At 44.9% G+C, this 27,688-nt stretch overlaps 1 protein-coding gene across 2 annotated transcripts in view; it reads left to right on the forward strand.

The window, feature by feature from the left end:
* The window catches only part of rhpn1 (rhophilin, Rho GTPase binding protein 1), a 133,436-nt gene that overhangs the window by 9,306 nt on the left and 96,442 nt on the right, over nt 1-27,688 (forward strand). For both annotated transcript variants that reach the window (XM_070895165.1, XM_070895175.1), the window contains exons 2-3: nt 13,575-13,690; nt 25,037-25,165. In XM_070895165.1, coding sequence (XP_070751266.1) covers nt 13,575-13,690; nt 25,037-25,165 — 245 coding nt within the window. The remainder of the gene's footprint in view (nt 1-13,574; nt 13,691-25,036; nt 25,166-27,688) is intronic.

Consider the following 27,688-nt stretch of genomic DNA (forward strand, 5'->3'; position numbering starts at 1 on the left):
CTTTCTCTCTTTCTCTCTCGCTCTCTTTCTCTCTCGCTCTCTTTCTCTCTCGCTCTCTTTCTCTCTCTCTCTCTTTCTCTCTCTCTCTCTCCTTTTTCTCTCTTTCTGTGTTTGTTTGTCTGCTCCTTCCCCCTCTGCCTTCTGCGCATGCCCGGATCACCCCTGACTTCCCGAATTGCGGGAAACCTTCTTTGCAAAAAGACCGTTGTTAAGGACGCCTTGCCTTCCACATTGCTAAGGCCCAATCCACATTGCTGGGCTATCGCCGGAAAAAAAATGCCTGAAGTTGCGATCTGAAAAACGGGTGATCTTCCAGCAATCCTGAGAGCTGGATCATTGCTCATTTTTTGGGCCCTAGCAATCTAAGTGGAAAGTCTAGCCCCATAAACAGAGTAATACACATACAGAAAGAGTAAAACATACAGTCACCCTGAGTTTTTTTTTCTCTGTTTCTGTGGGTGTCTGGAACTTACTGTGTGAAAGGGTGGTACAGGCGGAAACCCTCATTGCATTTAAAAAGTACTTGAATATGCATTTGAAGTGCTGTAACCTACAGAACTACGAACCAACAGTTGGAAACTGGGATTATGCTGGATAGCTCTTTATTTGGCCGTCACCAATGCGATTGGCCGAATGGCCTCCTTCTGTGCCATAAATTTCTATGATTCTATTCTTTTGCATCTCCCATAGCTGTGGTGGGAAATGGAGGAAACAATGTTTAGTCATGATGCTCTGGCCATCATGGTGTGGGGCAGGCTTGATGGATCAGCTGGTCTTTTCCTGCCTGTCAATTTTGTATGTTCGAATGTAGAATATACAGTGTATTACTGTCATAATCATCATCAGTCAATTATCACCTGAGCTGCGACATCTGAACCCTGGTGTTGTGTTTTAGGTTGTCCGTGGTTGCTCTTTCATTCATGTTATATACTGCAGCTGTCATGGCTTGCACTGTTATGCAAATCTAGAAATAATGTAGAACATTAAATTAGTTTGATCAGGTTGAATAAACTTTACCAGAATGAAAAAATAGCATCTTTGTCTATGGTGCACATCAAAGCATCAGAACCATAGAATGAAAGAACTTGTATTTATACTGTGCCTTTCACATCCCAATTTACAGCCAATGTGCACGGTAATTCAATGAACATACACAGGGAGCATAATTTATAAAATAAACTTCATAAAAGGATAGTATGCAGGTACAGCAAGTGATCAGGAAGGCCAATGGTATCTTGGCCTTTATTGCAAAGGGGATGGAGTATAAAAGCAGGGAAGTCGTGCTACACCTATATAAGGTATAAGTATATAAGTAATCTCAGGATTGCTACCAGTACCACGTGCTAGTCAGAGTAGGAATCACAGGATAGCTCAGTTGAATACGTCGCTTGAGCAGTGGTGCAACAGGGAGGGATTCAAATTCCTGGGGCATTAGAACCGGTTCTGGTGGAGGTGGGACCAGTACAGACCGGACGGCCTGCACCTGGGCAGGACCGGAACCAATGTCCTAGGGGGAGTGTTTGCTAGTGCTGTTTGGGAGGAGTTAAACTAATATGGCAGGGAGACAGAGGGAAATAAAATGGAGACAGAAGCAAAAGATAGAAAGGAGAATAGTAAAAGTGGAGGGCAGAGAAACCCAAGGCAAAAAACAAAAAGGGCCACTTTAGAGCAAAATTCTAAAAGGTCAAAGTATGTTAAAAAGACAAGCCTGAAGGCTCTGTGCCTCAATGCGAGGAGTATTCGGAATAAGGTGGACGAATTAACCGTGCAGATAGCAGTTAACGGATACGATGTGATTGGCATGACGGAGACATGGCTCCAGGGTGACCAAGGCGGGAACTCAACACCCAAGGGTATTCAGCATTTAGGAAGGATAGACAGAAAGGAAAAGGAGGCGGGGTGGCTTTGCTGGTTAAAAAGGAAATTAATGCAATTGTAAGGAAGGACATTAACTTGGATGATGTGGAATCGGTATGGGTTGAGCTACGGAATACCAAAGGGCAGAAAACATAGACATAGAAACATAGAAAATAGGTGCAGGAGTAGGCCATTCGGCCCTTCGAGCCTGCACTGCCATTCAATGAGTTCATGGCCGAACATGCAACTTCAGTACCCCATTCCTGCTTTCTCGCCATACCCCTTGATCCCCCTAGTAGTAAGGACTACATCTAACTCCTTTTTGAATATATTTAGTGAATTGGCCTCAACAACTTCCTGTGGTAGAGAATTCCACAGGTTCACCACTCTCTGGGTGAAGAAGTTTCTCCTCATCTCGGTCCTAAATGGCTTACCCCTTATGCTTAGACTGTGACCCCTGGTTCTGGACATCCCCAACATTGGGAACATTCTTCCTGCACCTTACCTGTCTAAACACGTCAGAATTTTAAACGTTTCTGTGAGATTCCCTCTCATTCTTCTGAACTCCAGTGAATACAAGCCCAGTTGATCCAGTCTTTCTTGATATGTCAGTCCCGCCATCCCGGGAAACAGTCTAGTGAACCATCGCTGCACTCCCTCAATAGCAAGAATGTCCTTCCTCAAGTTAGGAGACCAAAACTATACACAATACTCCAGGTGTGGCCTCACCAAGGCCCTGTACAACTGTAACAACACCTCCCTGCCCCTGTACTCAAATCCCCTCGCTATGAAGGCCAACATGCCATTTGCTTTCTTAACCGCCTGCTGTACCTGCATGCCAACCTTCAATGACTGATGTACCATGACACCCAGGTTTCGTTGCACCTCCCCTTTACCTAATCTGTCACCATTCAGATAATAGTCTGTCTCTCTGTTTTTACCACCAAAGTGGATAACCTCACATTTATCCACATTATACTTCATCTGCCATGCATTTGCCCACTCACCTAACCTATCCAAGTCACTCTGCAGCCTCATAGCATCCTCCTCGCAGCTCACACTGTCACCGAACTTAGTGTCATCCGCAAATTTGGAGATATTACATTTAATCCCCTCATCTAAATCATTAATGTACAATGTAAACAGCTGGGGCCTCAGCACAGAACCTTGCGGTACCCCACTAGTCACTGCCTGCCATTCTGAAAAGGACCCATTTACTCGTACTCTTTGCTTCCTGTCTGCCAACCAGTTCTCAATCCACGTCAGCACACTACCCCCAATCCCATGTGCTTTAACTTTGCACATTAATCTCTTGTGTGGGACCTTGTCGAAAGCCTTCTGAAAGTCCAAATACACCACATCAACTGGTTCTCCCTTGTCCACTCTACTGGAAACATCCTCAAAAAATTCCAGAAGATTTGTCAAGCATGATTTCCCTTTCACAAATCCATGCTGACTTGGACCTATCATGTCACCTCTTTCCAAATGCGCTGCTATGACATCCTTAATAATTGATTCCATCATTTTACCCACGACCGATGTCAGGTATAATTCCCTGTTTTCTCTCTCCCTCCTTTTTTAAAAAGTGGGGTTATATTGGCTACCCTCCACTCCATAGGAACTGATCCAGAGTCTATGGAATGTTGGAAAATGACTGTCAATGCATCCGCTATTTCCAAGGCCACCTCCTTAAGTACTCTGGGATGCAGACCATCAGGCCCTGGGGATTTATCGGCCTTCAATCCCATCAATTTCCCCAACACAATTTCCCGACTAATAAGGATTTCCCTCAGTTCCTCCTTCTTACTAGACCCTCTGACCCCTTTTATATCCGGAAAGTTGTTTGTGTCTTCCTTAGTGAATACCGAACCAAAGTACTTGTTCAATTGGACTGCCATTTCTTTGTTCCCCGTTCTGACTTCCCCTGATTCCGACTGCAGGGGACCCACGTTTGTCTTTACTAACCTTTTTCTCTTTACATATCTATAGAAGCTTTTGCAGTCCGTCTTAATGTTCCCTGCAAGCTTCCTCTCGTGCTCTATTTTCCCTGCCCTAATCAAACCCTTTGTCCTCCTCTGCTGAGTTCTAAATTTCTCCCAGTCCCCGGGTTTGCTGCTATTTCTGGCCAATTTGTATGCCACTTCCTTGGCTTTAATACTATCCCTAGTATTAAACGCTAGTGGGAGTTGTGTACAGGCCACCAAATAGTAGTAGTGAGGCTGGGGACAGCATCAAACAAGAAATAAGGGATGTGTGCAATAAAGATGCAGCAGTAATCATGGGCGACTTTAATCTACATATTGATTGGGCTAACCTAATGTGGTGGAGGAGGATTTCCTGGAGTGTATTCGGGATCGTTTTCTAGACCAATATGTCGAGGAACCAACCAGAGAGCTGGCCATCCTAGACTGGGTGATGTGTAATGAGAAGGAACTAATTAGCAATCTTGTTGTGCGAGGCCCCTTGGGGAAGAATGACCATAATATGGTTGAATTCTTTATTAAGATGGAGAGTGACGAAGTTAATTCAGAAACTAGGGTCCTGAACGTAAGGAAAGGTAACTTTGACGGTATGAGGCGCGAATTGGCCTGATTCAACTGGCAAATGATACTTAAAGGGTTGATGGTGGATAGGCAATGGCAAACCTTTAAAGATCACATGGATGAACTTCAACAATTGTACATCCCTGTCTGGAGTAAAAATAAAACGGGGAAGGTGGCTAACAAGGGAAATTAAAGATAGTGTTAAATCCAAGGAAGAGGCATACAAATTAGCCAGAAAAAGCAGCAAACTGGAGGACTGGGAGAAATTTAGAATTCAGCAGAGGAGGGCAAAGAGTTTAATTAATTAAGAGGGGCAAAATAGAGTACGAGGGGAAGCTTGCCGGAAACATAAAAACATAAAAACTGACTGCAAAAGTTCCGCCGAGTCCCACTGCCGACTGCTGCTCTCACTGCCGCCCACACAACGGAGCTGAAAATAGCTCCCGACGGGACCTGGTGGCAAAATGGATCTCCCGCCCGGGGACTGCTGAGAAATGGGCGGGCTGTAGCCGGGACCAAATTCGGGCCCTGACTGTTTTTAATTAGAATGATTTTGGTCCCTATTGATTTGCAGCTACTTAGTCTTAACTTCGCTCAGAAATGGCCTAGCAAACAAATCGGTTGTATCAAATCACTACTCCCGACGTAACCGCATTGTGGGAGCACGTTCACCATACAAACTGCAGTGGTTCAAGAAGAAGGCCCACCACCACCACTGCATGGCAACTAGGAATGGGCAATGAATGCCATTCTTGCCAGAGAGGCCCACATCCCAAAAATGAATAAAAATAGTTAAAGCCAGGGAAAACAGGTGACAGAAACAGGGGGTCAATGGCAGGGGAAGTCTGTACTAAATCCCACAGTCACGGAATTACGGTGCCTGGGCCTCCAATGTTACAGATGCAATTAACGACTGTAATACAATCCAACATTTGGTAAGCTAAATGTCTACCTAGATAAGATAAAGTATAGATAATTAAAGAGACCAGAATGACAAGAGATGGACAGTTGCTAGATATAGTAGCAGTGAATGAGCAGTTTTGAGGCCTTGTAGCATCTGTGGCCAGCCGAGTTATAATGACTAATGGATATCACTCGGAGATGCCTTTCTGCTCTCTAACCTCCCTGTGCAGCTCAGCTGAGATTAGGCAATCAATGGATTCTGGAATTGAGAGTTGCGTCCCACGTGTGCCATGTTTTTCTCTGTCCAACATCACCTTTAAGAATCTCTTGGGATCAGCATGTATTGTGTCAGTGGCTGAGCGGGAGCCAATTGGAGCACACAGAATCTGCAAAAGGACATAGACAGGCTAAGTGAGTGTGCAAAAATTTGGCAAATGGAGTATAATGTTGGAAAGTGTGAGGTCATGCACTTTGGCAGGAAAAATCAAAGAGCAGGTTATTATTTAAATGGAGAAAGATTGCAAAGTGCTGCAGTACAGCGGGACCTGGGAGTACTTGTGCATGAAACACAAAAGGTTAGTATGCAGGTACAGCAAGTGATCAGGAAGGCCAATGGAATCTTGGCCTTTCTTGCAAAGGGGATGGAGTATAAAAGCAGTGAAGTCTTGCTACAGTTGTACAGGGTATTGGTGATGCCACACCTGGAATACTGCGTGCAGTTTTGGTTTCCATATTTACGAAAGGATATACTTGCTTTGGAGGCAGTTCAGAAAAGGTTCACAAGGTTGATTCCAGAGATGAGGGGATTGACTTATGAGGAAAGGTTGAGTAGGTTGGGCCTCTACTCATTGGAATTCAGAAGAATGAGAGGTGATCTTATCGAAACGTATAAGATTATGAGGTGACTTGACAAGGTGGATGCAGAGAGGATGTTTCCACTGATAGGGGATACTAGAACTCGAAGGCAGAATCTTACAATAATGGCCTGCCCATTTAAAACTGAGATAAGGAGAAATTTCTTCTCTGAGGGTGTGGATCTGTGGAATTCGCTGCCTCAGAGAGCTGTGGAAGCTGAGGCATTGAATAAATTTAAGACAGAAATAGACAGCTTCTTAAACGATAAGGGGTTATGGAGAGCGGGCAGGGAAGTGGAGCTGAGTCCATGATCGGATCAGCCATGATCGGATTAAATGGCAGAGCAGACTCGAGGGGCCGTATGGCCTACTCCTGTACCTATTTCTTATGTTCTTTGAATCTTCTGCCAGAGTCACTTACACTGAGAAGCTGGTGATTGATTGCCATAAGATTTTCACTCCTTTATGTCTTATGGATATAATATGTACCTGTACTCTGCACTATCCTGATATTGCCGAAATTGGGATCTTGTATGTAGGAAATGTTGAGTGGCATATTATTTATTTTTAATTAAAATTAGAATATGGTTGGAGTAACAGCTGCTACGATCAGAGGCTTTTGAAAAATATTTTTATCTGTTTACTGTTTTTATCTCTCTTGGTTTTATAATATGTTGTATTATTATTATGTGAATCAGGTTTTTTTTAACGTGCAATATCTTTGGAATTAATGGTCCGGAATTTGCAGTCAGCGGCGAAGCGAAGGTGTTAGAAACATAGAAACATAGAAACATAGAAAATAGGTGCAGGAGTAGGCCATTCGGCCCTTCTAGCCTGCACCGCCATTCAATGAGTTCATGGCTGAACATGCAACTTCAGTACCCCATTCCTGCTTTCTCACCATACCCCTTGATTCCCCTAGTAGTAAGGACTTCATCTAACTCCTTTTTGAATATATTTAGTGAATTGGCCTCAACAACTTTCTGTGGTAGAGAGAATTCCACAGGTTCACCACTCTCTGGGTGAAGAAATTCCTCCTCATCTCGGTCCTAAATGGCTTCCCCCTTATCCTTAGACTGTGTCCCCTGGTTCTGGACTTCCCCAACATTGGGAACATTCTTCCTGCATCTAACCTGTCTAACCCCGTCAGAATTTTAAAAGGTTTCTATGAGGTCCCCTCTCATTCTTCTGAACTCCAGTGAATACAAGCCCAGTTGATCCAGTCTTTCTTGATAGGTCAGTCCCGCCATCCCGGGAATCAGTCTGGTGAACCTTCGCTGCACTCCCTCAATAGCAAGAATGTCCTTCCTCAAGTTAGGAGACCAAAACTGTACACAATACTCCAGGTGTGGCCTCACCAAGGCCCTGTACAATTGTAGCAACACCTCCCTGCCCTTGTACTCAAATCCCCTCACTATGAAGGCCAACATGCCATTTGCTTTCTTAACCGCCTGCTGTACCTGCATGCCAACCTTCAATGACTGATGTACCATGACACCCAGGTCTCTTTGCACCTGCCCTTTTCCTAATCTGTCACCATTCAGATAATAGTCTGTCTCTCTGTTTTTACCACCAAAGTGGATAACCTCACATTTATCCACATTATACTTCATCTGCCATGCATTTGCCCACTCACCTAACCTATCCAAGTCGCTCTGCAGCCTCATAGAATCCTCCTTGCAGCTCACACTGCCACCCAACTTAGTGTCATCTGCAAATTTGGAGATACTACATTTAATCCCCTCGTCTAAATCATTAATATACAGTGTAAACAGCTGGGGCCCCAGCACAGAACCTTGCGGTACCCCACTAGTCACTGCCTGCCATTCTGAAAAGTCCCCATTTACTCCTACTCTTTGCTTCCTGTCTGACAACCAGTTCTCAATCCATGTCAGCACACTACCCCCAATCCCATGTGCTTTAACTTTGCACATTAATCTCTTGTGTGGGACCTTGTCGAAAGCCTTCTGAAAGTCCAAATATACCACATCAACTGGTTCTCCCTTGTCCACTCTACTGGAAACATCCTCAAAAAATTCCAGAAGATTTGTCAAGCATGATTTCCCTTTCACAAATCCATGCTGACTTGGACCTATCATATTACCTCTTTCCAAATGCACTGCTATGACATCCTTAATAATTGATTCCATCATTTTACCCACTACCGATGTCAGGCTGACCGGTCTGTAATTCCCTGTTTTCTCTCTCCCTCCTTTTTTAAAAAGTGGGGTTACATTGGCTACCCTCCACTCCATAGGAACTGATCCAGAGTCAATGGAATGTTGGAAAATGACTGTCAATGCATCCACTATTTCCAAGGCCACCTACTTAAGTACTCTGGGATGCAGTCCATCAGGCCCTGGGGATTTATCGGCCTTCAATCCCATCAATTTCCCCAACACAATTTCCCGACTAATAAGGATTTCCCTCAGTTCCTCCTCCTTACTAGACCCTCCGACCCCTTTTATATCCGGAAGGTTGTTTGTGTCCTCCTCAGTGAATACCGAACCAAAGTACTTGTTCAATTGGTCCGCCATTTCTTTGTTCCCCGTTATGACTTCCCCTGATTCTGACTGCAGGGGACCTACGTTTGTCTTTACTAACCTTTTTCTCTTTACATATCTATAGAAACTTTTGCAATCCGTCTTAATGTTCCCTGCAAGTTTCTTCTCATACTCCATTTTCCCTGCCCTAATCAAACCCTTTGTCCTCCTCTGCTGAGTTCTAAATTTCTCCCAGTCCCTGGGTTCGCTGCTATTTCTGGCCAATTTGTATGCCACTTCTTGGCTTTAATGCTATCCCTGATTTCCCTTGATAGCCACGGTTGAGCCACCTTCCCTTTCCTTTCTTGTCTGTGAGAATTCTGCGCTTTGATTGGCTGCCGCTCACCGCTGGTCCGAAGTAAGCATCGCACAAAGATCTCGCAATCTCTGACGAGAAGTTCACGCTTTCCGATGTTCAGTTCAAATCAATGGAGTATAGTGGGAATTCCATAGTGCGAGGTGCTGCGATGCCATCCAGCTGTCTCAGCAGCCAATCAAAGCGCAGAATTCTCACAGACAAGAAAGGAAGTGGATAAGCTCTTAACATTCTAACTTTTTAAAAAATGTTAGAGCAAAACAAAGATCGGGGCTTGCAGTTGGAAAAGGCAAACCTGAAATAAAGATAAACAAACTTGAAAACAAATTATATATTTTTTTAAGTTTATTTGAAAAAAAAATTGTTTTATTAAAGTAGATAAATTTCACACTGCATGTAATTAAAATTAGTTTTTCAGGCCCATAACCTTTATTTAGCAGGCAATATGCTGTTAAAACCCCAGTTACACCTGATCCCTTTTGAGTCTAACTTTTAATGGGAAATATAACATGTATTTTGGTTTTTATAAATTTCACAGTTGGTGTGGTGTGGTGGGGCAGGGGGGGAGGTGGGAGGCGAGAAGAGAAGAGAGGGAGCGCAGCCTGTTTTGGAGTTGTCAATGACTGACCGCAACTTCAGGATTTCTGCATGCGCTAAATCCCGAAGTTGTGGTCATGTTTCAAAGACGGAATGATGGCAAACGCTGTCAGTTTGCTGTCATCCAGACTGCAGATTCCGGGCCAATATCTTTAGCATAAGCATCTTTGATGGTGTTGTGACGTAATTACTATTGAGTATGTGCTAATATCAAGGCAGGTTAAGGGGAGTTTCACAGAGCTGTTCAAAATGTTGTCGTATTTTCAGAGTAGATAGGGAAATACTGCTTCTACTGACGAGGGTCGATAACCAGACAAAACACATTTTAGATAATTGGCAAAAAAACCAGGGTGGGGAGATGAGAATTTTTTTTTTAATGCAGCGAGCTGTTCTGATTTGGAATACACAGCCTGAAAGGATGGTGGAAGCAGATTCTTTAGTTACTTTCTGAAGGGAAATGGATATGTACAATTGGTTTAGCATAGAAACATAGAAAATAGGCACATGAGTAGGCCATTCGGCCCTTCGAGCCTGCACTGCCATTCAATAAGATCATGGCTGATCATTCCTTCAGTACCCCTTTCATGCTTTCTCTCCATACCCCTTGATCCCTTTAGCCGTAAGGGCTATATCCAACTCCCTCTTGAATATATCCAATGAACTGGCCTCAACAACTCTCTGCGGTAGGGAATTCCACAGGTTAACAACTCTCTGAGTGACGAAGTTTCCCCTCATCTCAGTCCTAAATGGCCTACCCCTTATCCTAAGACTATGTCCCCTGGTTCTGGACTTCCCCAACATCGGGAACATTTTTCCCGCATCTAACCTGTCCAGTCCCGTCAGAATCTTATACGATTCTATGAGATCCCCTCTCATCCTTCTAAACTCCAGTGAATAAAGGCCCAATTGATCCAGTCTCTCCTCATATGACAGCCCAGCCATCCCTGGAATCAGTCTGGTGAACTTTCGCTGCACTCCCTCAATAGCAAGAACGTCCTTCCTCAGACTAGGAGACCAAAACTGAACACAACATTCCAGGTGAGGCCTCACTAACTGCATTAAGACCTCCCTGCTCCCATATTCAAATCCCCTAGCTATGAAGGCCAACATACCATTTGCCTTCTTTACCACCTGCTGTACCTGCGTGCCCACTTTCAGTGACTGATGAACCATGACCCCCAGGTCTCGTTGCACCTCCCCTTTTCCTAATCTGCCACCATTCAGATAATATTCTGGCTTCGTGTTTTTGCCCCCAAAATGGATAACCTCACATTTATCCACATTATACTGCATCTGTCATGCATTTGCCCACTCACCTAACCTGTCCAAGTCACCCTGCAGCCTCTTAGCGTCCACCTCACAACTCACACCGCCACCCAGTTTAGTGTCATCCGCAAACTTGGAGATATTACACTCAATTCCTTCATCCATATCGTTAATGTATATTGTAAAGAGCTGGGGTCCCAGCACTGAGCCCTGCAGCACTCCACTAGTCACTGCCTGCCATTCTGAAAAGGACCCGTTTATCCCGACCCTCTGCTTCCTGTCTGCCAACCAGTTCTCTATCCACACCAGTACATTACCCCCAATACCATGTGCTTTGATTTTGCACACCAATCTCTTGTGTGGGACCTTGTCAAAAGCCTTTTGAAAGTCCAAATACACCACATCCACTGGTTCTCCCTTGTCCACTCTGCTAGTTACATCCTCAATAAATTCCAGAAGATTCGTCAAGCATGATTTCCCTTTCATAAATCCATGTTGACTTGGACTGATCCTGTCACTGCTTTCCAAATGCGCTGCTATTTCATCCTTAATGATTGATTCCAACTGCCAGATCTGGCTGGACCACATAAAGCATTATTGGATCCTGCTCTCGCCTACCAAAATTGCTCACTATTCCAGAATAAATCTGAAATGTAAAGATAAACCCCGGCTTCTATTCTCCACTGCTACCCGTCTTTTTAAAACCCTCTCCCCAGTCTCCAACAATAAGTGTGAGGAACTCGTGGACTTTTTTGTCTTTAAGATTGAGACCATTCGTTCGGCCGCCCCTGCCACTTCACTTCCTTCCCCTAGCCCACTGGGCTAAACTTCCTGTAAGGATCCCCCCTACCCTAGCCCTGACCTCACATCTTTCTCCAGTTTCTCTCCGATCTCCCCTTATGACCTCTCTGAGCTCATCCTATCCATGAGACCCACTTTCTGCTCCCTTGACCCTATTCCCACTAAACTGCTGACCACCCAACTTCCTTTTCTGGCTCCCATGTTAGCTGGCATTGTTAATGGTTCTCTCTCCTCGGGTACTGTCCCCCCTTCCTCAAATCTGCCGTCATCACCCCTCTCCTCAAAAAAACAACCCTCGATCGCCCCATCTCCAACCTCCCTATCCTCTCCAATGCCCTTGAACGTGTTGTCGCCTTCCATATCCTTGCCCATCTTTCCCACAATTCCTTGTTTGAATCCCTCCAATCTGGTTTCCACGCCTGCCACAGTACTGAAACGGTTCTCATCAAAGTCACAAATGACATCCTTTGTGACTGTGACAAAGGCAAACTGTCTATCCTCGTTCTTCTTGACTTGTCTGCAGCCTTTGACACGGTTGACCACTCTATACTTCTCCAACGCCTCTCCACCATTGTTCAGCTGGGTGGGACCGATCCCAGCTGAATGGTTCCATTCTTATCTATCTAATCGTAGCCAGAGAATCACCTGCAACGGATCTTTCCCCGCCCTCTGATGTTCCACAAGGATCTATCCTTGGCCACCTCGTATTTCCCATCTACATGTTGTCCCTTGGCGACATCATCCAAAAACATTGTCAGTTTCCACATGTACGCTGATGACACCCAGCTCTACCTCACTACCACTTCTCTTGACACCTTTGCGGTCTCTAAATTGTCAGACTGCTTGTCTGACATCCAGTTCTGGATGAGCGGAAATTTTCTCCAATTGAATATCGGGAAGACCGAAGCCATTGTTTTCGGTCCTCGCCACAAATTCCGTTCCCTAGCCACTGACTCCATCCCTCTCCCCAACTTCTGTCTGAGGCTGACCCAGACTGTTTGCAACCTTGAAATGAGCTTTCAACCACATCCGCAGCATAACTAAGACCGCCTATTTCCACCTCCATAACATTATCCATCTCCGCCCTTGCCTCAGCTTATCCGCTGTTGAAACTCTCATCCATCCCTTTGTTACCTCTAGACTTGACTCTTCCAACGCACTCCTGGCTGGCCTCCCACATTCTACACTACGTAAACGAGTGTTGGAGATGATCCAAAACTCGGCTGCCCTTGTACCAACTCGCACCAAGTCCCGTTCACCATCACCCCTGTGCTCGCTGACCTACATCGGCTCCCAATTAAGCAATGCCTCGATTTCAAAATTCTCATCCTTATTTTCAAATCCCTCCATGGCCTCGCCCCTCCCTATCTCTGTAATCTCCTTCAGCGACAGAACACCCCAAGATTTCTGCGCTCCTCTAATTCTGCCCTGTTGAGCATCCCTGATTATAATCGCTCAACCATTGATGACTGTGCCTTCTGTTGCCTCGGCCCTAAGCTCTGGAATCCCTGCCTATACCTCTCTGCCTCTATACCTCTCTTTCCTCCTTCAAGAGGCTCCTTAAAACCTACCTCTTTGACCAAGCCTCTGGTCACCTGTCCTAATTTTTCCTTGTGTGGCTCGGTGTCACATTTTTCATCTTGTAATACTCCTTTGAAGTGCCTTGGGATGTTTCACTACATTAAAGGCGCTATATAAATACAAGTTATTGTTGAAAACACAGAATTTACATGGCTATGGCGAAAGGGCAAGATAGTGGGATTAATTGGATAGCTCTTTCAAAGAACTGACTCAGCCATGCTGAGCTGAATGGCCTCCTTTTGTGCTGTAAGATTATATGATTCTATGAATGTTTGCATCTTATAAAAACACACTTTATTTGTTTGATTTATAGGGCTGTGATCCCTTTGCACAGACCCAGCGGAGCAAGCTGCAAAACCGCCGTGCCCGGATTAACCAGCAGATTAACAAGGAGATGCGAATGCGAGCAGGAGCTGAAAATCTATTTCGGTGAGTATTGCCCTTTGCCTATAATTGCCATTTAGCTAAAATTAATAGATTACAGGACTTGTCTCACAGACCTGATAGTCTTAAGTGTGAGTGCTTTTATATATATAAAAAAATCCCTGTTCTGGACTGAGTAATCTTGATGGCTGCAAACAAAAAAGCAAAGCCGGAAAAGGCACACTGGTTCATCAAACCTGCCTGTATTTTCGTGGTGTGATTTGTACACACCATCATCCTCATCTACCATACCACCCCCAGTCACACAGTCTCATGGGACAGGCAAAAGTCTTTTGGTCAATTTAGAAAACATCTCTGCTACCCACCGACCTTCTGTATGCAGTTATGTTGGTCACGCTCAGAACTCATCCAGCTCCCTTTTGAACGCATTCAGTCACAGCATGTGTTGGAACCTTCATTTCTGAGGTTGACAACTCTGTGGTGGGAAAAAAACCTCCTAACACCTAACCTAGTTCAATGCTCACATAACTTATACAGGTATTTGTATTCCCTTTCTTATTTCTTTCTAGTGTGTCTAACTCAAATAGCCTTTCCACATGAACCTGGTCTAATCATAGAAACATAGAAAATAGGTGCAGGAGTAGGCTATTCGGCCCTTCGAGCCTGCACCACCATTCAATATGATCATGGCTGATCATGTACTTCAGTACCCCATTCCTGCTTTCTCTCCATACCTCTTGATCCCTTTTAGCCGTAAGGGCCACATCTAACTCCTTTTTGAATATATCTAACAAATTGGCCTCTACAACTTTCTGTGGTAGAGAATTCCATGCTCACAGCTCTCTGAGTGAAGAAGATTCTCCTCATCTCGGTCCTAAATGGCTTACCCCTCATCCTTAGACTGTGACCCTTGGTTCTGGACTTCCCCAACATCGGGAACATTCTTCCTGCGTCTAACCTGTCCAATCCCGTCAGAATTTTATATGTTTCTATGAGATCCCCTCTCATTCTTCTAAATTCCAGTGAATATAAGCCGAGTCGATCCAGTCTTTCTTCATATGTCAGTCCTGTCATCAGTCTGGTGAACCTTCGCTGCACTCCCTCAGTAGCAACACTGTCCTTCCTTAGATTAGGAGACCAAAACTGTACACAATATTCAAGGTGTGGCCTCACCAAGGCCCTGTACAACTGCAGTAAGACCTCCCTGCTCCTATACTCAAATTCTCTTGCTACGAAGGCCAACATGTCATTTGCCTTTTTCACCACCTGCTGTACCTGTATGCTAACTTGCAGTGACTGATGTACCATGACACCCAGGTCTCGTTGCATCTCCCCTTTTACTAATCTGTCACCATTCAGATAATCTGCCTTCCTGTTTTTACCACCAAAGTGAATAACCTCACATTTATCCACATTATACTGCATCTGCCATGCATTTGCCCACTCACCTAACCTGTCCAAGTCACCCTGCAGCCTCTTAGCATCCTCCTCACAGCTCACACTGCCACTCAGCTTAGTGTCATCTGCAAACTTGGAGATATTACATTCAATTCCTTCGTCTAAATCATTAGTTTTTATATTGTATTGCATTATTTTCAAGATCTCATCAAATCTCCTGAGATTCTACATTTTCATCAGCGTAAACAGCCCCGGCTTTCTCTGCCTATTGTGGTAACTGAGGGCCTTTTAAGATAGTTATCGATCTATTCGTCATACTCTGAAACGTTTCCACAGCCTCTATCACCCACCACGTGAGGGGACCAAAACTGGACATTATTTTAATTGAGGCTGATCAAGACCTTGTACAGAGGCTGAACTCCAAGTCATCGTCAACATCTTCACTGAGGCATACAAAAGCATGGGCCTTACAATAAACATCTGTAAGACAAAGGTCCTCCACCAACCTGACCCCGCCACACAGCCTCCACAGCGTGGCCCTGGACAACGTGGACCACGTTCCATACCTCGGGAGCTTATTATCAGCAAGGGCAGTCATCGATGACCAGGTTCAACACCGCCTCCAGTGCACCAGCACTGCCTTCGGCCACCTGAGGAAGAGAGTGTTCGAAGATCAGGCCCTCAAATCTGGCTCCAGGCTTATGGTCTACAGGGCTGTAGTCATACCTGCCCTCTTGTATGGCTCAGAGACGTGGACCATGTACAGTAAACACCTCAAATCGCTGGAGAAATACCACCAACGATGTCTCTGCAAGATCCTGCAAATCCCCTGGGAGGACAGATGCACCAACGTTGGTGTTCTCGCTCAGGCCAGCATCCCCAGCATCGAAGCACTAACCACACTCGACCATCTCCGTTGGGCGAGCCACATAGTTCACATGCCTGACACAAGACTCCCAAAGCAAGCACTTTACTCCGAACTCCTACACGGCAAGCGAGTCCTAGGTGGGCAGTGGAAACATTTCAAGGACACCCTCAAAGCTTCCTTGATAAAATGCAATATCCCCAACGACACCTGGGAGTTCCTAGCCAAAGACCTAAGTGGAGGAAGAGCATCCGGGAGGGCGCTGAGCACCTCTAGTCTCGTCGTCGAGAGCATGCAGAAAGTAAGCGTGTGCGGCAAACCAGACTCCCCACTCACCCTTTCCTCCAATCATTGTCTGTCCCACCTGTGACAGAGACTGTACTTCCCAGATTGAACTGTTCAGTCACCTAAGAACTCACTTTTAGAGTGGAAGAAAGTCTTCCTCGATTTTGAGGAACTGCCTAGGATGATGACAGAGTCACAATAGTATTTTTTGTTCTGTATTTAATCATCTTGCAATTTATCCTAACACTCTATTTTCTTTTCTCAAATGCCACATTGCACTGGTTATGGCCTTCAATAATCAATGCACTTTAACAATGAGAACTTTCTCCCACTCAGCAGTCTTGTGCATGTAACCCGACACGGTGTACACATGCTTGGCATTGGCTTTACCCGAGTGAATAACACTACATTTATCTGTATAAAAAGACACCTGCCAAATATGGGCCCATTCCTCCATTGCAACAAGATCTGCCTTCAATCTATTTTTCTCATCTAAAGGCCTTGCATCCGCACATAGCTTTGTATCATCCGTGACCTTGTGGACAATTCTCCTAATGCCCTCGTCCATATCACTGATGATAATGATGAAGAGCAGTAGCCCTAATACCAATCAATACAGGACTCCACTTGTGATCGGTCCCTACTCAGAACCGCGACCATTAATAATTACCTTCTGTCTATGAAAATGCAACTAGTTCCTTATTCAGGAACCAGTTCCTTATTAAATCTGCCTGTTAATCCCACGGGATTGAACCGTATTTAATGCCTGTTTGTATGACACCTTGTCAAAGGCTTTTTGAAAAGCAAGATACACAATGTTAACTGGGCTACTTAAATCCACCAACCTAGTAACTTCCTCAAAAAAAACTCAAGGTTACAGTGTTACATGTATCAAAACACTGTTCCAGGAAAATTATGGCAGTATAAGAAACAGAATCTTTTATTCCCTGTCCTTGGTACAACTCTAATGGGCCAAAAATCGCGGTCTCTATGGGCAGGTGCGATATGCGCAGGTACCCTTGGAGGCCCTGCAAGTGCCAGTTCTCGGTGCATGATGTGCACGTTTCAAAAACTGGCACTTGCGAACAACGCATCTCTGGGAGAAGGGCCTTTGCGGGCAGAGATTTGGGCGATTTGCCCAACTCCTGCCCAGCGAATGTCCTTCAAACTCTTACGCCTGGTAAAATCAGGCGTAAGGCCTACTTTTACCAGCGTAAGAGTTTTAAAAGATAGAAAAATAAAATGTTATCAATAATTTTTATATTAAAACCTTTGTCCATTAAGGCAAGTTTATTTTTACCCCTATTAAAACATATTGGGGCTGAAATTGCGGTCGGAAGCTTCCCGCGGGCAATTGCCTCTGACCTGAAACATTTCTACGAAAGTACCTGGTGGTCCCGGAGGAGCGTGGGATTCCGGTGGGGAGGCCTTCTCTTCCCGCGCTGCTGGTTCCCACGCAGAAGGTGCAGTCACGTGTGACTGCTCAGCCAATCAGGTACTGTATTCCACAGTTTTCCTATTAATAGCAATGAGAACGCCGTATCTACGAGTTCTCATTGCTATTAATGAGAAAAAAACCTCAAATAATAAAAAATAAGCACCTCATTTAATTAAAATTAATTGAAATTAAAGTTAATAAATATCTTGGAGAAAAAATGTCTTTCAGAGTTTTTAAAGTTTTTTTTAATTATAGTTAAAAAATAAAATTAACGTTTTTCAGGGTTTTAAGTGTTTTTTTTTTTTAAATTTAATTTTATTATATTTTTGTATGTTTTTAAACTCTTGCGTCTGTAAAAGTAGGCTGTACACCTGCTTTTATCAAGCGCAAGAATTTTGAGGACATTTGCTGGGCAAGATATGGGTAAATACCGCAATCTTGCCCATACAAATGTCCTCGCTCCCGATATACGTTGGATCTGTCAAGCTTCAGCTTGATCGATCGGAAAAGCCGGTTTCCAACGCATGCGCATTGCGCGCTTCCCGGGTTTGTAGACACTCCGTACGGACCCGGGGAGGCCTGGATTTCAGCGCCATTAAAAAAAAATTCAAAAATATATTTGTTTTGTCTAAAATAGTTAATTAAATTCAATTTCAATTAATTTTAAATATGTGAAATGTTTTTCTTATTTAAAATATTTGTGTTTTTAGATGTATTCTCATTCATAAAAATGGTGATCTCCATACAAACGGAACTCGCCATTACTGTTAATGGGGATACGCCATTTTCATTGGTCGGTCTGGCCCACCTGACTTCAGGCTGCACATATGCTCCTGGAATATGTGGGCCCCTACTCTGGACTGCGCAGGTAGGCCTCTGAGCGCAAGTCTACGTTCCTCCGGGACCACCAGGTATTTTCGTTAAAAACATTTTGGTTGGAGGCATCCGCCCGCGGGAAGCTTCTGACCGTAATTTTTGGCCCAATAATAATATTTAGATTTATATACGATCTTATCTCATTCAAAATGCCGCACAGAATGAATTATTTTTGAAGAGCAGTGATGCTCATGATGGATTCAGATTCTATGACAATCTCCTTGACTTTTTTAGGAGAGACTGCTCCAAGTGAACTGCAGAAAACCCTACAATTCTGGTATACCGTGACTTCTATAAAGCATTTGACAAATTTTGCACAAAAGACTACTTTTTAAGCTTGAAGTGATGGAGGTTTAGGATAAAACCTGAGAATGGAAAAGCAATTGATTGGATAGGAAGCAGTGGGCTCTTGTTAGAGGAGTTAAGTTAGGATTTATGGCAGACTGGGGATTGAACTCCAGATTTGGCTGACTATGCAAAAGGGGGACTGAGCTGGGAACTGGGGAATGCCGACATATCTAACCAAAAGGCGGAGCCAGGAACTGCATACTTGCAGGCCGAACCTGGAAGCTGAAGGTGGGTGACGGATTCCTGGGAGCCAAGTGGAGTTGGTCCTCGAAAGTCATGTTGACCGATCTCAAAAATAATTGGTCAGGATGGGACAAGTGCTGAGTGGGGTGCTTCAGGGATGAATGTCGGGACTCTTATTTCTAATTTAGCTTTAGAAACTCAATACAAACTTCTCATATTTGCAGATGAGGGACAGTTGAATCTGAGGAGGCAGCTTGGAAGCTACAAAATGACTTAGATAAAATGTCTGAGTTACAAATCAGAGCAGGTGAAATTTAATATGGACAAATGTACTGCATATATGAAGAAAGACTGTGTTCATTTCTTGTCACTGAGAAACAAGGGAGGTATTCAAGTCCTGAGAGACTGAACAGAGAATAGATAAGAGACTGATCGCTACCAGCAGAGTATTGCAGAATCCTGGGATTTTCAGCCTTGAAAGGGGGTAGTTGAAAGATTATCTTAAAGATGTGTATATAGAAGATAGTAAACAGTATAGAAAAGTTAGGTCCAGAATACTATTTCATTAGTTTGAAGTAGTATGACAACAGGACAAGGGGACAGGGTATCAAAGTAGTAATAGTTAAATTTAGGAGTACCCGGCTCAACCCATACATCATTTTGAAGATCTCTATCTGGTCTCTAAGTGTAGATCTGGGGAACTGGGATAGATATAAAGATAGCAAAGGAAGACAAAAAAGATATTAAGAGCTGCAAAAAGGGAAAAAAAACTTGCATGGGATATCAAGATTAACACACGCATTTTTTACAATTATATCAAGGGTAATGTGGACCTTTTTTAAAAACTGATGTGGGTAATATTACAAATGAAAATAAGGAAATGGCAGACTTGTTGAATAATTACTTTGTGTCAGTCTTCACAATAGAAGAGGATAATATACCTGACATTCCAGGGAAACTAATAATGAATCAAGGACTGGAACTCACTAAAGTTAACATAAGCAAGTAAACCGTACAGTATTGGGTAACATAATGGCACTGAAGACTGACAAATCCCCAGGACCTAATGGTTTCCAGCCTAGTTTTGGATTCTCCCACAAGTGGAAACATTCTCTCCACATCTACCCTGTACAATCCATTTTTTATTATAAAGTTTAAAAGGAAATAGGTAAGGACATTTCAGATGCTTTAGCCATAATCTTCTAAAGCGCTCTCGATTCAAGAATTGTTCCTTTTTTAGATTAGAAAATTGCAAATGTAACTCCATTATATAAGAAAGGTGTAGAGAGAAACCAGGAAATTATAGAGCTGTTAGTCAAACATCTGTTGTGGGGAAGTAATTGGAATCTATAATTAAGGACAGAGTGACTGAGCACTTGGAAAAATGTAGTTGAGATACAGATCAGCCATAATCTCATTGAATGGTGTAACAGCTTGAGGGACTAAATGGCCTACTCCTGTTCCAATGGGCCTAAGTTTCAAGCCGCGCCTAGAACGGCGCAGTCCCGACCTGGACGCCCGTTTTTCGAACCACAAAGTGCGCCTAAAAAAAACTTCCAGATTCTCCAGCTCCCTGCAGGTCGTTTGCAGCTTGACGCAGCGCAGCACGAGCCGTAGGGGGCGGAGCCAGGTCCCTGCGCTGAAAACAGTGCCGGGACCTCTGCACATGCGCGCTATAGTGTGCGCGCATGTGCAGTAGCTCCAGGCGCCCAAAACTGTGTGGGAGGGGCCGAAGCACGCAGCCCCTAGCCCTGGCCGAATGGCCTCACTGGGGCTGCGTGAATAAGGCTCCTCCCACGGCCAGCTCCTGCTTCCTCCCAACCCGACTTGACTCGCACTTCCCGCCCCCGCCTCCGGACCGGACCCGACACTGACCCGACTCCCACTCCCCCCCCCCCCCCCCCCCCCCCCCTGCCCCTGGACCGGACCCGATACCGACACCAACCCGACTCCTGCTCCCCCCCAGCCCCCGGACCCGACCCGACCACCCGGACTGGACCCGACCCGACTCCCGCTTCCCCCCCCCCCCCCCCCCCCCTGCCTCCGGACCGGACCCGACACCAACACCGACCCGACTCCTGCTTCCCCACCCCCCCCCCCCCCCCCCCCGACTGGACCCGACCTGACCTCCCTCCCCCCGACCTGACCTCCCTCTCCATCCCTCCCCCCGACCCGAACCGAACCGACCACCCTCCCACCATCCACCCCCCCCCCCGACCCGACCCCGACCCGCGCCCCCCCCCCCCCCGACCTGACCCGACCCAACACCACCTACCTGTGAATCTGGTGCTGGGGACGGGCCCTGCCCGAAGTCTTGGGCCCGGCCCGTTCAGCATCCCTCCCCCTTCTCCCCCCTCCCTCCCCCTTCTCCCCCTTCCCTCCCCCTTCTCCCCCCTCCCTCCCCCTTCTCCCCCTTCTCCCCCCTCCCTCCCCCTTCTCCCCCCTCCCTCCCCCTTCTCCCCCCTCCCTCCCCCTTCTCCCCCCTCCCTCCCCCTTCTCCCCCCTCCCTCCCCCTTCTCCCCCCTCCCTCCCCTTTCTCCCCCCTCCCTCCCCCTTCTCCCCCCTCCCTCCCCCTTCTCCCCCCTCCCTCCCCCTTCTCCCCCCTCCCTCCCCCTTCTCCCCCCTCCCCCGTCTCCCCCATCCCTTCCCCGTCTCCCCCATCCCTTCCCCGTCTCCCCTCGCTGTCAGAAACACAGACACTGACAGACAGAGAATGAGAGAGATAGAGACACTGACAGGGGGAGGGGGGCATCCCAGCACACTGTTGGAGGGCTCTCGGTGCTGCAGTCGGTAAGTAGAAAATGTTTTATTTATTGATTTAAAAAAAAAAATTATTTCTTATTAATTTTTTTTGATTGATTTATTGGTTGATTTATTGATGTTTTTATCATTTATTATTGATGATTGCTCTTTAGTTGTAAAACTGAAGTGTTTAATGTTTGTAAACTTCCCTTTAAACCCCCCCTCGACCCCCCCCATTCCCTATGCCTGATTTGTAACCTACGCCTGATTTTCTAAAGTGTAGACATGGTTTTTTCGAGCGTACAAAAATCTTCACTTACTCCATTCTAAGTTAGTTTGGAGTAAGTTTTCACTGACGAAACTTTGAAAGCAGGCGTAAGTGGCCGGACACGCTCCCTTTTGAAAAAAAAATTCTGTTCCAAAGTGAAACTGTTCTAACTGACTAGAACTAGAGCAAACTAAATGGCGAGAATTCCGATTTCTAAGATACTCCGTTCTACACCAGTTGCTCCTAACAATCAGGAGCAAATTATGGCGAAACTTGGGGCCTTTATTCCTAAATAGAGGAGGACTATAGGATCTTTCTGGATGGATAAACAGGATGGGCATTTGGTCTTTCTAATCTGTATCTATCTTGTGACTCTTGTGTGTGTTTGATTTAAAATTAAATGCACCATTCAGTGTGATACTAAACTATGCAAATCAGGGTTGGCTGAGGTTAAATCCCTCGCCTGTGCGAAGTTAGCTGCTGTCAGCCGGGGTAGCAGTAGGAACACTGCATTTGGTTACTATTCTCCTTGGCTAAAGAAGACAAAATAATTAGGCATGATTCCACTGCTAATTGCAATCCAGTGACACATACTGCAAATTTGTGTTGGTCAGGCATCAACAGAATTAGGCTCGACTGTGTTGCTTTTCACCGCCACAGTTATGTAGCCTATTGCATTCACTTCCCAGTCTTATACATGAAGAATGGCCACTACATTAAAGGTGCTATATAAAGGCATGGTCTTGTTGTTGAATTCCCTTTGTTTTTTTACCAAGTTTAATGCGCCCCACAAAAATCTTTGATTAAATAAAGCATGGCTGATAATTAGGCTTGGTTCTCTAAGGAGGTGAAGGCAGTTGCACAGAGTACCCAACTGTTTCATGTCATTGCGGAAAGCCTGACTGATCAAGTGGAAGAGTCAATAGACATGGCACTGTCTTTCTATCTGTTGATGTTTGGAGCCTTTGAGTGTTTTTCAAATTCATCCCACTCGCTACGCCACGTATGTTTTATCTGTAAATACTCCTTCCAGAAATGGATTCACTTCAGCTGCTCCAATTTTCAATTAAGACAGACTGAAGTTGCCAGCTCAGCTTGATCCTCGCATGATTAAAGCAATTAAAGTGCATATTTATTTCTCTTCAGTGGTGTAACGCATATGTGGAGAGGGAGTGTTTTTTTGATACAAGATGCAGGAAACAATAGTACATTGCATGGGGCAATACAAACACTTCATGAGTAGCCATATTCAGAATGTCCCTGATGAAGTTAGAAGAGACAATAGTGGAATCAAACTGTGCAAAAGACGAAACCTAAAACTCTTGTCATTGTGCTGCAGTGGGTGGTGCTACGTGGATTCGTGCCCATGAGTCCCTCACAATGCTAGGTTGCTAATCTATGCTGTACTGTTTGTAGGTAGGTGCTAGGTAGAGGCCCGGAGTTTTCCCATAGGGTTGCAGGTGGTAAGGAAGGGCTCTCGGTGAGACATTCATAATTTGGTTTCTCTCGAGCATTTTCTAACAGCTAACAGAGAAGTGATTATGGCAAAAGAGCAGGTTAACCCTCTTGTCAGTATTTGGTATAGGGCTCAAGAAACTAGAAAAGGTAGGGTTTACTTCCCCCCACCCCCCCAACCCCATCCTCCCATTGTTTACATTTCTTTCAATCTTCCAATACTATAACAACCTACATTTTATATAGCGACTTTGAACATTTTTCTACATTAATGTCAATGGGGTAAGCAGATGACCTACTCCCATGACTTTGTTAATGTTACTCTGTAACTGATCACTTATACGTGTACAAGAACATTCTGGGATCCCTGCCACTCTGTATTTACCAGTATGGATGAGATTGTGAACTTGTGATTTGGGGCATAAGAAAGAAAGAAAAGGGAAAAATTTCACTATCGCCCCGTTTGGGGCGCTAACTTATAAAAATGTGAAAAGTTAGCGCCAGGCGCTAACTATTTCAAACTTTTAAAGAATTCCCCGTTTGCACTCCAAGAAGAAAGTGGAGCATTAAATAACGCTTCACTTCCTTCTTGGTGCGCAATTGGCAGCAGGCGGGGTGGTGAGTTCAGCAGCGCTGTACACTGGATTATGCCGTGTTGCCGCATTCAAATGGCCCTTAAAGGGAAGGGCCATCGCTGCAGCCTCTAATATAAAAAGTACCTACCTGGGCCACCAAGGCAGTTGCGATCCTGCATGATCATCTCGGCACTCAAGCAGAATGCCGGGCTGATTGATTGCTGGCAGGATCCCGTGAAAAAAAACGAACAAGAAAGGTGTGTTTTTTTTTAAACTTACCTCGGCCACCTTGCCTTTAATCACGCCCCCGAAGCATCCAGCAGCCCGATGCATGCCTCCTGCAGTTGATATTGTTTTTGCCCAGCGATGCTGCAGGGGGTGGATGCCAATTTCGAGTCCGGGACGATGCGCTCGCTGATGATGCCACAATCTCTGGCCGAAGGAGATCGGGGCCCAATGTCGTAGTACCGCCGCAAAACTCCCATCGAATATGGCAGGAGTCAATGTCAGCGCCGCGTCCAGTCGCAAAGCCATTTGCGCCCTGTTAGGGCCCCCTGGGGCGCTAACGAGGTGCAAAGGCATCCAATTTCGCCCCCAAAGAACTTGCATTTATCGCATAGTACCGTAGGATCTTTTACATCTACCCCAGCTGGCAGACCGGACTTCGGTTTAACATGTCACCCAAAAGAGGGCACCTCTGACAACTGAACACTGTCTTAGTACTATAGTGAATTTCAGCCTAGATTGTGTCCTCCAACCTGTAGTGGGACTTCAATCCACAATCTTCTGACTTGGAGGCAAGAATATTACCAACTTCAAGTTTTGGTGCATTGAAGCTTCAGTGCTGTGTGCTGTCTTAGTTCCCTATATGATTTTTTTTTTCTCAGTTTACCAATGAGAAATATTTGTAAAATGACCGTGCTCAATTTTTATTCATTTTAAATCTTTGATATTGCAGAGCTACGACTAACAACAAGGTGAAGGAAACAGTGGCTCTGGAACTCAGTTTTGTGAACTCTAACTTGCAGCTCCTGAAGGAAGAACTAGAGGAACTGAATAGCTCAGTGGAAGTTTATCAGAATGAGAAGTAAATATTTCTATATGCTTGTGCTTTATACCATTACTGTATTTCACAATTTAAATTTAATCCAGGAAATATTTTCATGTTGACATTCAATTTACCAAGCTTATGTTAAATTGTTATAAAAACAGAAAATGCTGGAAACATAGAAAATAGGTGCAGGAGTAGGCCATTCAGCCCTTCGAGCCTGCACCGCCATTCAATAAGATCATGGCTGATCATTTCCTCAGTACCCCTTTCCAGCTTTCTCTCCATACCCCATGATCCCCTTAGCCGTAAGGGCCATATCTAACTCCCTCTTGAATATATATCCAATGAATTGGCATCAACAACTGTCTGCGGCAGGGAATTCCATAGGTTAACAACTCTCTGAGTGAAGAAGTTTCTCCTCATCTCAGTCCTAAATGGCCGAAGACTATATTCCCTGGTTCTGGACTTCTCCAACATCGGGAACATTCTTCCCGCATCAAACCTGTCCAGTCCCGTCAGAATCTTATACGTTTCTATGAGATCCCCTCTCATCCTTCTAAACTCCAGTGAATAAAGGCCCAGTTGTTCCAGTCTCTCCTCATATGACAGTCCAGCCATCCCTGGAATCAGTCTGGTGAACCTTCGCTGCACTCCCTCAATAGCAAGAACGTCCTTCCTCAGATTAGGAGACCAAAACTGAACACAATATTCCAGGTGAGGCCTCACTAAGGCCCTGTACAACTGCAGTAAGACCGCCCTGCTCCAATACTCAAAACCCCTAGCTATGAAGGCCAACATACCATTTGCCTTCTTCACCGCCTGCTGTACCTGCATGCCCACTTTCAGTGACTGATGAACCATGACACCCAGGTCTCGTTGCGCCTCCCCTTTTTCTAATCTGCCGCCATTCAGATAATATTCTACCTTCGTGTTTTTGCCCCCAAAATTGATAACCTCACATTTATCCACATTATACTGCATCTGCCATGCATTTGCCCACTCACCTAACCTTTCCTAGTCACCCTGTAGCCTCTTAGCATCCTCCTCACAGCTCACACCGCCACCCAGTTTAGTGTCATCCGCAAACTTGGAGATATTACACTCAATTCCTTCATCTAAATCGTTAATGTATATTGTAAAGAGCTGGGGTCCCAGCACTGAGCCCTGCGGCACTCCACTAGTCACTGCCTGCCATTCTGAAAAGGACCCATTTATCCCGACTCTCTGCTTCCTGTCTGCCAACCAGTTCTCTATCCACGTCAGTACATTACCCCCAATACCATGCGCTTTGATTTTGCACACCAATCTCTTGTGCGGGACCTTGTCAAAAGCCTTTTGAAAGTCCAAATGCACCACATCCACTGGTTCTCCCTTGTCCACTCTGCTAGTTACATTCTCAAAAAATTCCCGAAGATTTGTCAAGCATGATTTCCCTTTCATAAATCCATGCTGACTTGGACCGATCCTGTCACTGCTTTCCAAATGCGTTGCTATTTCATCTTTAATAATTGATTCCAACATTTTCCCCGTGACTGATGTCAGGCTAACCGGTGTATAATTACCCGTTTTCTTCCTCCTTTTTTAAAAAGTGGTGTTACATTAGCTACCCTCCAGTCCATAGGAACTGATCCAGAGTCGATAGACTGTTGGAAAATGATCACCAATGCATCCACTATTTCTAGGGCCAATTCCTTAAGACTCTGGGATGCAGACTATCAGGCCCCGGGGATTTATCGGCCTTCAATCCCATCAATTTCCCTAACAAAATTTCCCGCCTAATAAAGATATCCTTCAGTTCCTCCTTCTCACTAGACCCACTGTCTCCTAGTACAATCAGAAGGTTATTTATGTCTTCCTTCGTGAAGACAGAACCGAAGTATTTGTTCAATTGGTCTGCCATTTCTTTGTTGTCCATTATAAATTCACCTGAATCGACTGCAAGGGACCTACGTTTGTCTTCACTAATCTTTTTCTCTTCACATATTTATAGAAGCTTTTGCAGTCAGTTTGTATGTTCCCTGCAAGCTTCCTCTCGTACTCTATTTTCCCCCTCTTAATTAAACCCTTAGTCTCCCTCTGTTGAATTCTAAATTTCTCCCAGTCCTCAGGTTTGTTGCTTTTTCTCGCCAAATTATATGCCTTTTCCTTGGCTTTAACACTATCCTTAATTTCCCTTGTTACCCATGGTTGAGCCACCTTCCCTGTTTTATTTTTACTCCAGACAGGTATGTACAATTGCTGAAGTTCATCCATGTGATCTTTAAATGTTTGCCATTGCTTATCCACCGTCAACCCTTTAAGTATCCTTTGCCGGTCTATTCTAGCCAATTCACGCCTCATACCATCGAAGTTACCTTTCCTTAAGTTCAGGACCCTAGTTTCCGAATTAACTGTCACTCTCCATCTTAATAAAGAATTCTACCATATTATGGTCACTCTTCCCCAAGGGGCCTCGCACAACAAGATTGCTAATTAGTTCCTTCTCATTACACATCACCCAGTCTGGGATGGCCAGCTCTCTAGTTGGTTCCTCGACATATTGGTCTAGAAAATCATCCC

Source organism: Pristiophorus japonicus, chromosome 1 (genome assembly GCF_044704955.1).
Source record: "Pristiophorus japonicus isolate sPriJap1 chromosome 1, sPriJap1.hap1, whole genome shotgun sequence".
NCBI classification, from domain to species: domain Eukaryota; kingdom Metazoa; phylum Chordata; class Chondrichthyes; family Pristiophoridae; genus Pristiophorus; species Pristiophorus japonicus.